Here is a 15,023-nt window from a genome sequence, read left to right on the forward strand (position 1 = left end):
AGATGAGAACTCGGAAGGCATTGACAGGCCGAGGGAGGGCTGCAGAGAGCGCCAGAACGACCCTCTGCGGGGACAAGTACAGCATTATAAGGAGCAAGTCCGAACCAATTTGTAATGCGTGTGGTCACTCGGTGCTGATCCCTTGGCCCCCTTTTCCTTACAGACAGAGGCAGGGAGCCGCCTTCCGTGCTGCTGCTTCACAGTGCCACCGCTTGTGCTCTCTGCGGGACGACCTGGGTCTCTTCCACCCAAGTCCGGGGCCGCAGCAGTTCTCAGCGCCAGGCTCTCACATCCAACAAGCCGCGCTCTCTCCCCGGCACAGCCAGCGCCACCGCCTCCCCCGGGGCCCTGTGCCGGGCGGAGCGCGGGGCGGGCCGGGGCGCGGGCAGACGGCGCCATCTCAGCGCGCCGGGGGCGGGGCGGCGGCGGGATGGCGGGTCCCGCCTGGCGCTGGGTGCGGAGCGCTGCCCGCCTCCTCCCTGCCGGCGGCGGGCGGGCTGCGGCAGCGCCGTCGCGCGGTCCGGGTTGCGCGCCCGCCGCTTGCTCCGCTCCGTTCGCCGGCTCCGCGGTGAGTGAGGCGTGAGCTCCGCCGTGCGCCGCGTCCGCCCGGGGCGGGAGGGGAGCGGAGCGGCCGAGCGGCGGGCTGTGCTTGAGGGCGCGCTGCGGAGGGCGGCAGGCGAGTGAACTGCCGTAGTCTGGCTCTCCGTGGATGCCCTGACGGACTGTGTGCTGCGGTGGCCAGTTCGGCAGCAGTATCCCTGCGGGAGAGGATGCGGTCGCTTAGGTCTAGGTCTAGGGTAGTGTTGGGCTGGGTAGAGGGAGATGGGGTCTGCCTGCTTTTTGCCTGGATCTGAGTCCACTCCCAGAGAGTAGCGCGGCGCTCACCGCCTTTGGCGGTGAAATTGTACCTCCCGGGAGCAGGTGGGACGCTGCCCGCGGGGATGCTCCGCTCGGCTGCTCGCTCCGTCCTGCCGCGGGGCCGCAGGAGCGGCGGAGAGGATGCCTGTGGCACGGCTCGGGGCGGGCACGGACAGCCCTCGGGGCAGCTGCCTGTGCGGCACCGCCTGCCCTCAGCGCCTCGCGTTCTGCTGCTTCGCTGTTTGCCGTGTTTGTTGTGCCTGAAACAACTGTGCAGAAAAGATGGCTAGGTTTGGCCTCTTTTTTAAAGCTTCGACTTGTAAAGGAGTGCTTTGGTTTATTTCAACACAAGTCCTGCTTTTTTTTTCTTTTAGTTTAGGTGTTAAGATCGATCATATTTGAGTCTAAGCAAATCTGGGGTTACTTTTAAGTGGGCCCTGTCCCTGCCCGCCTTGTGAAGCAGGCTCCCTTTGGGAGAGCCCGCGTGCCAAAGGGTTTTCTTGGACTAGTAGCGACAATTTCTCAGTGTGCGGGTGGGTTCCTTCTTGTCAACTCTGCGAAAGCTGCATGTTGATGCATACCATTTACTTGCATTCTGGTTTTGTTAGTCCTCGAGCTCCGGGGACGATTCCCTTGGGGACAGACGCGCCCGGATCCTGTCACGCGGGCTGCCAAAGCAGAAGCCCATAGAAGGAGTTAAGCAGGTGGTGGTCTTGGCTTCTGGAAAAGGGGGAGTTGGAAAATCAACAACAGCAGGTAAGATTTGACCTTTTTTAATTGTTGACTTTGCACATTTTCTAATACTTGGTAAAGAATATTTGGATGCTTGTGTCATTAGCTTGTAAATTAGTTCCACTAACACTGCCCTTTACCTCTGTTGAGTCCCATTGCAGCCATTGAGAATCTGTTTGGGTACAGAAGTCTTGCCTTTAAATAAGATATAAATGGAGCAGACAGCTTTGAAATAGTATCTAATAGTGCAGTGGTGTCCTGAGACAGTCTGCTTTAAGAGGCAATGTAAGCTGAGGTGAATTGGATCATATGGTAGTGCGGTGGCACTTCCTCTGGCAGCTTAGATGTGCCTGTACAGTGTCTCTCTGCTATGTGAGCATGGTCATGTGCTCTGTCGAGGACACTAATATTTAGAAAGGCTCAAAATCAGGACTGTCCAATTTTCTCAACTACTTGTATAGTTGTTTCATAAACAAAAGAGGAAACAGTAGTTGTAAACCACAAAACTGTCTACTCCACCATTAGGTTTTAGATTAATTGTTTTCTAACTGTGCAGTTGTTCCTAGGTGGTAGAACGAGATAATTCATGGGTTACCAGTACTGCAGAAATTTTCTTGAACTTAAACAATGATGGCAAAATGGAAAAATAATCATCATGCCAGCGACTGTGGTAGCCTTCTAAGATGGGGTTACAGTTGTGGTGGACGAGGGAAGAGTGACTGGTGTTATCTCCCTGGACTTGTGTAAAACATTTGGCTCTCTCCTGCACAACATCCTTTTGTCTGAACTGGAGAGACCGGGATTTGATGTATGGACCACTTGGTGGATAAGGAATTGGCTGGATGGTCACACTGCATCCAAGTTTGGGTCCTCCAGCATAAGAAGGACATGGACCTGTTAGAGTGGGTCCAGATGAGTGCCACAAAGGTGATCGGAAGGCTGGAGCATCTCTGCTGTGAAGACAGGCTGAGAGATTTGGGGTGCTTCAACGGGGAGAAAAGAAGGCTCTAGGGAGACATTATAGCAGCCTTCCAGTACTTAAAGGGGACTTCTAAAAGGGAAGGAGAGTGGCTTTTTACATGGGCAGATAGTGATAGGACAAGAGTGAATGGTTCTAAGCTTGAAATGGAGAGATGTAGATGAGATGTTAGGAAGAAATTCTTTACTCTGAGGGTGGTGAGGCACTGGAACAGGTTGCTCAGAGAAGTGGTAGATACCCTGTCCCTGGATGTGTTCAATGCCGGGTTGGATGGGGTTTTGCACGACCTGGTCTAGTGGAAGGTGTCCCTCTCCATGGCAGGGGTTTGGAGCTGGCTGATCTTTAGAGTCCCTTCCAACTCAAACCATTCTATGATTCTGTGACACTGAAGGTAAACTTCTTTGAAAAGGTCTGTGTAAAGTGTTAGAAATTTGTTTAAAGATCTCTTCCTTAGCATCTAGATTGGAGAAGAGTCATGCTTTAGTTGAATAATGTGTACTGTTCATGTCCAGTTGTTGAGAATAACAGATGGATATAGCTTTTAATTTACCATTTTTTGTTTTGTATTTCAGCCGTGCTTGAAAAGGGCTGTTGGATAATAAACACTAGAACAGACAAACATGATACCTGTACTAAAAGTAACTATACTTAGAAAAAAATAATTTCCTTTTTTTTTTTTAATCTATTTATCTATTATCCTATACATAGGATACACATACCTATACAAAGACATGCAAAATAATTAACACTTGCATTTCTTAACCATCAACCAAAAGGTACATCATTATAATTCATGGTCTGGTTGTTTCAGGTAAAATACCAAATAACTGTTTGTCTGTCAAAAGTTTACAAAATGAACATAATTTGAAAAGTAAATTCAGACTATTCTTCTTGTGTCTGCAAACAAATGTGTGAATTCAAGTTCTGCTAACTGGCACCTATATGTAATTTCTACATAAAATATAACATATGTATAAATAATACTTAAAGCTGGGAGAGAGTTTGTTCCCATGCATTTAAAAATAAAATATCAGGGTTCAACAAGCATTAAATAAGAGATTAGAAACGTAAATGAACTGTTCAAATGTAGCTGTATTGGACAACCTTTTTTAATGAATGTATTAATTCATAATATTGAGAAGAAAATCTATATTCTTGTTTATTATAATGAGAATAAATTTAATGATTCAGAGGGACAACAAAAGATCAGATAACTAGTATAAACAAAAGTATTGCACGGCACCATTACTGAATTATGTATTTAAAATTATATTCTTTGTAATTGAGGTTTGTGGGAAATATGTTTGGGGACAATTCTGCTGACACATTTTGAGAGCAGGAATTTAGAAGAAAAGAGAATAGTAAGCACCTCTAATTCCTAAAGCACTACAGAAAATAGTCTTACTGCTTGTATCTCAGAAAGCCTATCAGGGTTCTTTTTATTGTTTTTCTCAGTGTGGTAATGTTTTAAGTGCTCTGGATCTCCATTTCTGGACAAGAGCATCTGCATTCTGGTCAAGTTTGTCAGGGCCATTCCTTCACCTGTTGAATAACTCTTTCTGTTTGTTGCATTTGGCTTCCATGTTGTATTCTTTGTTGCTTCCAGCGCTTTTTGGTCTTCTGAGATCAATGTAGTCAATGATTAGAAGCAGTTGTGCTATAGGAAATATATTTTTCAATGTATGTTTAAATGCTTCAGTTGTTTTTTGTTGTTGTTTCTTTTTGTCTAGTACAAGTCTTGGATCCTTTGTTTGTTTCCTGTGTTTTCTGTCACTTTCCTGTCAAGTTGCTGTCTTTTAACAGCATCCTTCTGTATTTACTCCATCTGGCCAAAGTTTAGGGTTTGTGGTGTGGTGGTTTTCTTTTTTTTTTTTTTTTTTTTTTTTTTTTTATTCTTTCTCTTCTGTTCCCTCTTTTGCAATAGCCTGAAGATGAGATTACTGAAGAAAATTGATCTTGGCATGAGAAGAGGTAAACGTGTGGTCTTGAAAAAAGAGGCATTTTTTATTTATTGAAAGTCTTGCTGTTTTCAGCTGTGGAAGTAAAATAAAATTAAAGACTGATGTTCTTGCTCACATATTGATAATCCTGAAGTTTGGGGAAAATAAAACTACTTACTATGTGGGCCTCCAGACATTTTTAGCAAAGACTAACAGGCTGAGATTTGTTAGTATTGTTCAGGAAGGCTGATACATTTTACCATGTGTTGACTTTGTCTCAGTCATATTAACTGTGTTTTAACTTCTTTTTCCTCTTGCGTACTTTTGTTCTGCATGTAGGATACACTATTATTGAAACTTTTTTGATTTTGGGCCTTCTCTACATGGTAAAATATTCTGATAAATTCTGTTTCTAAATGGCGCTTGTGTTGAGACATAAGTATTGAAAGTTATCTTTCAGAGTTCATCTAAATTATCTATACATATTTTATTGATGATGTATGTTAACCATGTTACAGATACAGGCACACTCAGCTGGTTCTATATACGTCTGATTTTGGACCAAGAAGTTTTATTTGTGTTGTTAGCTCGGTGTTTTGAGACTTCAGCCGTGCTATTCCTACGGCCAGTTTGGATTTGGAAGTTAGAAAGTACATGGTAATAAACCTTCCACCCTTGTGCTGATTTCAAGAAGACTAGAATCATAGAATATCCTGAGTTGAAAGGAGCCCACAAGGATCATCAGAGTTCAGCTGCTGGCCCAGCTCAGGACCATCCCCAGGAGTCACACCTTGTGCCTGAGAGTATCGTCCAAATATATCTTGAACTCAGTCAGGTTTGGTGCTGTGACCACTTCCCTGGGGATCCTGTTCCAGTGCCCAGCCCTCCTCTGAGTGAAGAACCTTTTCCCAATATCCAAGGCTTCATGCCAGGTTTAGGTTGGATTAGACTAACTTGGATCAGCCTGTGCATCATTCCTGATACTGGTTGGCAGATGGAGCTGCTGGTTTAGCATGAGTGCTAAACCCATGAGTGGAGAGATCATGATTAGAAGTTGCCTGCTTAGAAGTTGTATAGACTTTCTGGCATGTACTGCCTTGCTCTCCTGCACTCCTGGCTATAGGAACTTAGTAGTTAGGGCCAATATGAATGTTTAGGATCAGGTTAGGTCCTATGCTGCATGTTTACGCCCTCTTGGAACTGACAGTAATACAAATACAAGGGAGTGCAAGATTCAGCTGGGATTCAACATCAAGTGTTCAGCTAGATATCTTGCTAAAAAACTTAGGTTTACGTGCTATATTGTTTCCCTTCTTTCCCTTCAGTAGTCAAATATTTTTTATTAAAGAAGCATTGTGGATCATACATTAATTTTCACACATGAAAGGTGTGTAAGATGAAGATAGATGTATGAAGTGATTTTTAAGACAGTGTCTATCTTCCTTCTTCAGATATGAGTTGCAGTTTTTTTTTTTTCTTTTTTATTGATAATAAAATTGGTTTGTTCATTTTTTCCCCTTATCTGTGGTTTGTAGATTGGTCTCCAACTTTCAGAAGATGAATTTTCCCATGATTGATTTGGGGAATAATTAATCAAGCCTATGTTTAAATAGCAAGTTGAAGAATAAAATCTATGTGCTTTATTAGCTTAGGAGTAAACAGAGGCTGTGTGCCTCTTAGAGAAAGCTGTACAGTTGTCCTTGTTAACACCCTGACCGTTTTGTTTGAAAGAGCTTACCTTTTTCAGTTCTTCCAGATGGGAATCTGGCTCCCCAGCTTGTTCTCAGAACCATTATACTCTTCTGGTAGAACAAGACTGACTGCAGCTTAGCTCTGTTGAAAGGTTGTGTGGACTGACAAACAGCAGTATGTAAAGAAAACAAAAGATGTTAGCCAAGAAAGAGTTGTGTGTGTTGGGTTTCTTCTTGTGGTGTGTATTTTTTTTTTTCCTAAAACATGTTACTGCTTGCATTATAAAAATTACTATTTGTTTATACCGAAGCTTCTGGGAGGTCTTCTAACATAATTGAAGCTGGTCAGCCATTAAAGATACCATTTCTTGCATGTGCTTTTTAATTATGGGAATTAAGTATTGATGGAAATATAAAAACTGTAAACAAACTCAGTCTTTTTAGTTGCTTCATCCCTTTTTGTCTGTTTCTTTAGTTGTTACAGTTGCTTTCAGGTAGATGTGATTTTGTTTTCTGGCATAAAAATCAAGTGAAAAGCATACCTTGCACCTTGTTCCAGGAAACATCTATGTTCAATATATCACAAGAAATCAATAATAGTGATATCATCTTCCTGGTCACTGTGCTTTAATAGTTCATGCCAATACTTACCTAAATTCTAGTTTTATGAAAGTTCACTGGAGACTGTTACCAATGAAGGGTGAAGGTTATCAGTGACAGGGTGAATTTAGTTTTGTAGTACGGTGTCCACTATTCAGAAGTGGGTACCTCAAAAATTTTTCCTTAATGTTGTGCTTTGGCAAAATACTGAGATTGTTTTTATTTTGCAATGTCCTCTAGAAACTTAAGAGTTTGCAAGTTTTTGCAGATTAAGTTTGTTCACTTGTTAACAAATGTGAACTGAAATGTGAGTGCTGCTGCCACTTAAACTGAAAATATTGTAGATGTGCAAGAAGCTAAGAACCAAGATGATGATGCAATTATTAAATAAGTGTCATGTATTTATATTATATTTTCTCATGTTAGTAATGATAATGTTCTCAATATTTAGCAATTCAGTTTTCCCGGATTTAATCTTTTTGTTTTTTTCTCTTTTCTCTTTCTTGCAGTAAATATAGCCCTCGCCTTAGCAGCAAATGATTCGGTAGGTAATCATCTAATTATCAGCCTTAATGTGAAATGTGTGTCATATATCAAATGGTTACTGCTGAGGGCAGTCACATACATTAAATGTATTTACTCTGACAGTTAATTTCTTTATTTGTTTTTGGTGGACTTCTGAGTTTCTGTTAATTTGTTTATATTTTATCAGTACCATTAATAACTTAGTAGATCTCATCCTTTCTCTTGCTTTGGCTGTGTCCTTTCCCTTGTGTGTTACTGAGTTCAATTCTACAAGAATGTATAGATGTAGTAGAGGATGCTTGTGCAGGTTGGAGACACTTAACAGATAATTAAATTCTATCAATTCAGAACACTGATTCAAAAATATAGGTCCAAAGATTTACTTTTTCTGGAGAAATTATTATAAAAATACTTTATATATAAACAGCTATGGAAAAAAAAAGAGCTATGTATCTTCCCTAAAGCTTGGAAATACTTTTTTTTAAAATGAAAAATTATCATTCCCCAGTTTGGTATTGCTCAAACTGTTACCTGGACTATAAATAGATGGTGGGAACAATTCAAGTGTAAAAACCACAGGTGTTCATTATGTCCACCTGCTGCTACAGACTGGGGGTAGTTCCATTGTGCACATTTATTGCCACACATGTATACTCAGAAGCAAGCCTCATTTCCTATATGAGGGTGTATAATGCAGGTTTTGTGCTCATACAGCATTAAATAGAAAGATCCTCAACTACTTTAATCAGATAAACGTAGCATCTTTTTAATGTTGTAAAAGATGAGTAAAAGAAAACAACAGGTAGAAAGAGCGAGGTTTACATTCAATCTGCACACTTTCTGTAGGAATTTTATATAAAGTTAAAAGAAATTTCCATAAACTCACTTAATAAGAAGAATGTTTAAAGCTGTTATATGAAATATGTACTGTTTGTGATGGCATCTGATCTTGTTATTTCACAGTTTTAATTCTGTGTTTTAAATAGGCTGTTGGAGTAATTTGATTTCAGAGAAATCTGTCATCTTGAAAGCAAAACTGCTTGAATGGTTCCTTCTAATTAACTTTAAAACATGGCATTTGCTGTAATACTTTTGTAAAACAAATGTGAGCCTGCAATGTGATCTGTTGTTGGATGGCCATTGAGTAGCTCCATGGAAACCATGGCAACTAATTGCACATAACTTTCAGTACCAGTTTATGTGTTTTTAAGATTGTGTCTGATACTTTTCGAACATGGAGATAAAGCATCTCTTAGTAATTCTGACATACACAAGTTTTGGGATTATGCCCTTTTTTAGGAGTTAAGCATCTGGCTTTAAACATATACCACTTCTGTAGCCCATTAAAACACTCATGAAGCACACAAATAAGAGGGACCATAGTCTAGAATGATTGAAGAGGTTACTGCTGGAGTTATGTGGCAAATCAGAGACTGAGAACTAATTTTAAATGAAATTGAGCCAAGAAAGTTAAGCAAACGCAGAATGCACCTGCCATTTGTGATGTTACGATTCTGTGTGAAGTCGCAGGCCAGCGTCTGGTGGATGTTAATCAATGAGGAGGAGCTGAAAGTGATGAAAGAGCTGTGACCTGCATGAACCGATGGTCACAAGTTAGCAAGCTGCTACCTCGGTGAAATTGTGCATTGATGTAGTTACAAGTTAGAAAACATGAAATTAAGGTGGATTGAATAAACTCAACTCTCTCTTGCTTGTTCATGCATTAATATTTTTTTGTGTGGTTTTTTGTTTGTTTTTGTTTTGGGTTTTTTTTGAGATAATGATGCATACATCATGTTTATGTTTAAACTTTGGCCTTGAAGTCACTGGTGTGTTCATTTGTGTACTCACATTGATTTCAGTTCACTAATTTTGTGAGTCAGGCTTTTGAGGTGAGTATCTCAGGCTTTTGAAGTGGATCTTGTTCCAGGCTAGGATTGTCCAGTGCTCTGAATTGTAGAGGTCATTGCAATGATCACTTTTGTTATGGCGAATGAAGTTGTAGTGGGTTGATCTTGGCTGGATGCCCTTAAGTGCTCACCCAGCTGCTCTATCACTACCCTTCCCAGCTGGAAAAGGGAAGAGAGAAAAAGATGGAAAATGACTCGTGGGTTGGGATAAGGCACTTTACTAAAGCAGAAAAGTAAAGCTTGTGTGCAGAAAAGCGAAGCGAAAAATAATGAGGTTTATTCTCTACTTCCCATCAGCAGCAATGTCCAGCCATGTCCTGGGAAGCAGGGCTTCAGTGACTCATAATGCTTTCTTAGCAGGCAGCCATTGGAGACAATGGATGCCCCCCTTCCTTCTCCTAAGCTTTTGTATCTGAGCTGACATCATATGATATGGAATATCCCTCTGGTTAGTTTGGGTCAGCTGGCCTACTTGTACTCCTTCCCAGAATCTTGCCCTTGACTGGGGAAGGAACGTTACATACTGATGCTGTGCTCAGCAGAAGCCAAAACACTGGTGTGTTATCACAGAATCAGCCAGGTTGGAAAGGACCTCTGAGATCATCAAGTCCAACCCTTGATCCACTTCTAGCTACCAATGCAAAGCACAGCACTGTGAGGGCTGCTATGGGGAAATGAACTCCAGCTCAGCCAGACCCAATACAGAAGTAAATAAGGAGTTTTTTTCCCAGAGTCCACTGGTGCCTCCTGCTAAAGTTTATAGTGAATTTCTTTATCCTCAGACACACAGCAGTGGATGCCTTCATTTTATGTTTAATAACTACTGATTATGGATTACCTTCCCATGGTTTTTCTTCTCTTCATTGCTTTTGTAAGTTAGTCTCTTTCAGAGGAAGCAGTAATGATTATGTGAGTAAATCAGAGCTTCAGGAGCCCCCTGCAACCTATTACAGTCCTTATATCTCTTATAAGCAAAATACAGATTTATTGAAACTGATCTTGGACTTGATGTACTGCTTAAAGGAGGAAAGAACGATTCATGGAGGAAGATAGATCACCATGACAATAAAGGTCTGTGCTTCCTTCATTAGACACAGTGTGTTTGCGTTATAAATTCTATGTTTGTAACTCAACTGTTCTTTTTCTAAGATAATACAGGTCACAGACTGTTGAGAACAACTGTTTTCAGGTGAGGGTGATCTGTAAAAGATGCTTTCAGAGGAGACTGGATTAGAGTAGATTCTTGCTGTGTTCAGTGACAGCTGTGATGTCTTGTTTGATAGTCAAACTAGAAGATTAAAAGTCAAAGCATAAGGATTTTTTGTCCTCTCGATAAAAGAAAGCATCCTTCCCTCTTCTCTTGAAAGTCTACTTTCTATAGTTAAAAAAACAAAACCAAAACCCCACTGTTTCTATAGATAGACTTTTTTTTTTTTTCATATGGAAGCTTTTTCAGTTATTCTAGTGATTGTCTGAAATACTAGGGCATCAACAGAGACTTGGACATTGTCATGGTCCCACGGTGTTATTGGCAGAGCCGAGATTAGAATTCGGGAGTTCTAAGTCTTGCATACTGGTTTTCAGTCTGTTTGGCGTATTTTTACCTCATGGTTACAGAGTAAATAATTCAATACTGGATTTCATTTAGATGCCTAGTACCATGTCCAAGACAGAGTAGGGGTTTTGGAGAGGTTTTCTATTTTTTCTTGTTTGATTTTAGTTTTTGATTCAAAGCCAGGGAAAACAAGCAGGACAGCCTCTTATCCCTTCTTGGTATATTAGTTTTTTGGTACCCTGGGTTACCTGTTGTAGATGGATTAGTTAAGAAATATATAAGCTCTTGGGCTTGTACCAAGGCCTATAAATCTATACAATGTTCTTTTTGTGTTAAGAAATAACTTAAAGTCTTACCCTTGTGTCCTGTTTTTAATTGCTCGCTTAGTTTGACAGCTGATTCTTTTCATTCTTTTGATGTATCAGCAGTCAGTTGTGCTCCCCTAGGAGCAGTTGGGAAGAATTTTTGGGTTTTGTGCCAGGACGATTCATACTCAGACTAGAATGACTATTTATGAAAGCTGCCTGGCCAGAGACGATTTATTATAGTAGAAACAAGTTGAATTAATAGATGGCAGCAATAATAGGGTAGAGATTGCTTGTTTATGAACAGAGTATTTTAGTGAGCAAACACCAGCTGTGCATGACTAAGGATGGCACAAATCCAGTTGGGAGGCTGTGTGCTTGTGCTGTCACTATGAGGCAAGCTCCTCAGTCAGATTTCCTTTGACTTGCCTTTTAGATGCAGGAAGATTTACATTTTTCATTATACAATGAAATGTTTTTGTTGTGAAGGACAGAGGAGCAAGAAGTAAAACCATATGGAACAAGTTAGCATGTAAGCAGAAGCAAGTGGCTTCTGCCTGCAGCAGTGGGGACATGTGGTTAAAGGCAGCAGTTTTCACTATTCTAGCCGAGCTCTGCGCCAAGGGATTACGGGGTCACGCGGGCTAGGACCAAAATTTGGGATGCATCAAGGGCGATTTGAGCTCGGGGAGTGGCCCCCGTTCCCAAGCAAGCCCGTGGGTTGCTGAGCAACGCGGGGATTTCGGCAGGGCCCGTCCGTGTCCGTGTCCGTGTCCGTGTCCGTGTCCGTGTCCGTGTCCGTGTCCGTGTCCGTGTCCGTGTCCGTGTCCGTGGGGCGGCGGGGCCGGCAGGGGGCGCGCGGGCAGCGGGAGGCCGGGCACGGCGTGAGGGGGCGGCAGCGGGGGGGAACTGCAGCGCCATCGCTGCGGAATGGCACAGCCCAGTGTGGGTTTCTTTTCTTTCTAAACCAGAAAACTCGCATGGGTATCTGCCCAATATACACATAGGCGAGTAAGAAGTTTCTCATACATGTATGGCAAGTTACAGCACAGAAATGACTTAGTGAGGAGCTGAGTCTTCATGGAATTCAGTATTGTGATACCAAAATTAATTTTAATTTCTTCAAAACGTGTATTTAATAAAACACACATTTTGAAACTGCTCAAAAGCCACCCAAGCTTACTTTCTGTACATTCCAGCTTTCTTCCTCCCCCAAAATTTTTGGCTCCTGTAACTAAGCTATTTGTCCACAGGGTAATATTTGACTGCTGCATTCATAGATGACTTCACAATGTATATACATTTCTTGTTGGTAAGGAAAAAATCCACGTGGGAGGACAAACAAATCTAGAAGAATTAGGACAATAATAGGCTCCTTCGCTGAGTAATCGTAGTGTGAAAGCAGGTTTTGACCTGTTTTGTCTTCCTCCTATGCGGCTTTTCTAATTATTAGGGTTTGATTTCTAGGCATCTCTACCTCTGTTGCTTAGAGAATCAGCAGACTTTAATTGCTGTAGGTAAGGTCTTCATGCTTGTTTCTTAATGCTATAAAGTGTCAATAAAGGTGGAGATGCTAGTTAGAATTGATTGGGATTATTTTGCAATGACAGCTTCTAGATCAGCTGAGAAAATGAGGGAATAAAGCTTTAAAAATCTGTTTTTCAAGTAAAACATGAGTGAAATTAAAAACATTTTAAAACACAGACATCTTAAAATGTTTTATTTAAATCAGATAACTATATGCTTAATTTGAAGAAAATTTCCCCTTTTTTATTATGAAATATTATGAAATATATGAAATAGAGTTAAGTACTTGCATCCTTAGTCTTCAAGTCATTGAAAGCCTAGTGCAAATATCGCAGAGACTGATGTGAAAGATGGAGCATGTTTGTAATAATTTGACATGCTGTGAAAGTGGAGAGGCATCTTGTAGAGATGGGGTAATGTTAGGGATTCCATTTCGGTAATTTCTTTTTCAGTGGTGCTATATTGAATTTTTTTTGAATGGGATACATAATGTGCAGGAAGGCCAAACAAGGCTGAATTACTGGTATCTGATTATTAAGAAGCTTGAGTAGGAGCTAATGCAGACTGCTATGGAAGGAAAAGGACTTTTAAACCAGTAGCAGACTGAGTGTTTAAAGCAAGTTTGTGTTTCTAGGATAGAGAGCAAGGAAACTGCAGTGGTACGTTTTTGGCTTTAATCCAATTTACAGCTAGGCACTTAAATATTGTGTGCAGCTGAAAGAGTTAGAGAATTAGGGATTAAAAGATGGCTATTCATTGTGTCAGTATGTCAAATGAGGAATCCATAGCCTATCCTGATTTTAAGTTCCCTTTTGTCCTGTGTGTTGCTGCTTGCAGTTTGGGATTAGCTCTAAGTCTATAATGACATTAAAAGGGTAAATTGAGAGTCCTGGTGGTGGATTAAGAGCACCAGCTTTAAAATAACTGGCACCCTCACTTAGCAAAGCTAGAATCTCTGTCTTTGGAATGGACTGCAGCTACTGAATGCTGGGAGCACTTCTAGTGTAGGAAAGCCTTCACCATATAGAAAAATGACAGCTCATTAACCTGTGCCTCTATCCCTCCCAGACTGAACACCAGGGAATTCTGGTGAGCTGCAGAGTTTACTTCAAAGTGAAATACCATCCACTAACATCCAGTGGGGATACGTATGCCTTACCAAGTATGGAAAAAGTCTCAGATAATATGAGCAAAAATGAAATTAATGCTGTCAAAGAGTCTCTGGATGCTTAGCAGTAACGTAGGCTATGTTGATTAACAGCTATTTATAGCAGCTTCTTGTGAGTTCCTTTTTTCATTCTTTTTCTTTATTCTTTTTTTTTCCCTTTCTTTCTTTCTGTTGGTATGAAGTCTTTAGTCAGGTCTGTTCCTCAATAAAGCATTTGGCAACTTGGAAGAAATTAATATCACCATATTCTCCTCTGCACACAGAATTATGTGGGGAGGGATCCTTTGTGATATGTGAATAGAACTGGTTGCATTTGGTTGAAAATTTGTTACTGGAAAGTGTAATTGATTTCATTGTTAATATTCCCTGAAAGACGAAAAAGGGAAGCTACGTAAAGAAAGTGTAGGGAGAAACTAAACAGTTCTGAAGTCTGTTCAAATAGCTAAGAGGATGAAAGATATGGATCATTTTGTCATGAGTATAGACTTATGCCATCTGAACAAGGATTGTGTATAGTAAAACTTACCTGCCTAAGAGAACAAACATAATAGCAATTGAATATTTTCTAATCTGCATGAGGAAAAGCAAAGGAGGCAGAATTTACTGGGTTTTTTACAAGACCTTTCTCTGCCAGGACTTTGTCTAATATGGCCTTTAACAACTTTATTTTTTTCCCCCAAAATAATTATAATTAAGTTCAGAGCTTGAAAATTGTTGGTTTAGAATACAGCTGTCTTCCAAATCTTGATCGTTTTGCTCACAAGGCAGTGGCCAGGTTCAAGGACTAAAGTGAACTTTAATTACTTTGATAATCTTGCCAGAGAAGGTAAAGGAAAGGATCTTTTTGGTGAGGTTCTCTATGCCTGTATTTTGTACACTGCACAAAATGAAGCTGTGGAATTGTCATCTTTCAGGGATATATGCAAGAATATCTTCATCTATTGACTTAGCATTTGGTTTCTTGTAAATATAGAATCTCTACCTGGTGACTGTGAAAACTTGTTTTTGTTTCTTAGTGTAGGTGAGAGAAATTTCTGAATTGCAATGAAAACTTCACTGTATTGGTACTGGGTTAAGAGCTGCAGTGATTATATAACTTATAATACGTTATGCTGAATGTTTGTCAGAAATCTTTAGAGAGGTCTAATGGGGAAATTAGTATCTTGCTGAGAAGATAAATGGTAGTGAAGTAGAAAGAAGTATGTAGTCCATGATGTAAAAGCAGAAAATGAA

General features: G+C 40.7%; 1 protein-coding gene across 1 annotated transcript in view; it reads left to right on the top strand.

The window, feature by feature from the left end:
• The first annotated feature begins 414 nt into the window (after positions 1-414).
• The window catches only part of NUBPL (NUBP iron-sulfur cluster assembly factor, mitochondrial), an 83,472-nt gene continuing 68,863 nt past the window's right edge, over positions 415-15,023 (top strand). Inside the window, exons 1-3 of the mRNA XM_064658581.1 lie at positions 415-568; positions 1,467-1,614; positions 7,310-7,344. Coding sequence (XP_064514651.1) covers positions 431-568; positions 1,467-1,614; positions 7,310-7,344 — 321 coding nt within the window. The 5' untranslated portion in view covers positions 415-430. The remainder of the gene's footprint in view (positions 569-1,466; positions 1,615-7,309; positions 7,345-15,023) is intronic.

Source organism: Pseudopipra pipra, chromosome 6 (genome assembly GCF_036250125.1).
Source record: "Pseudopipra pipra isolate bDixPip1 chromosome 6, bDixPip1.hap1, whole genome shotgun sequence".
Taxonomy (NCBI): Eukaryota; Metazoa; Chordata; class Aves; order Passeriformes; family Pipridae; genus Pseudopipra; species Pseudopipra pipra.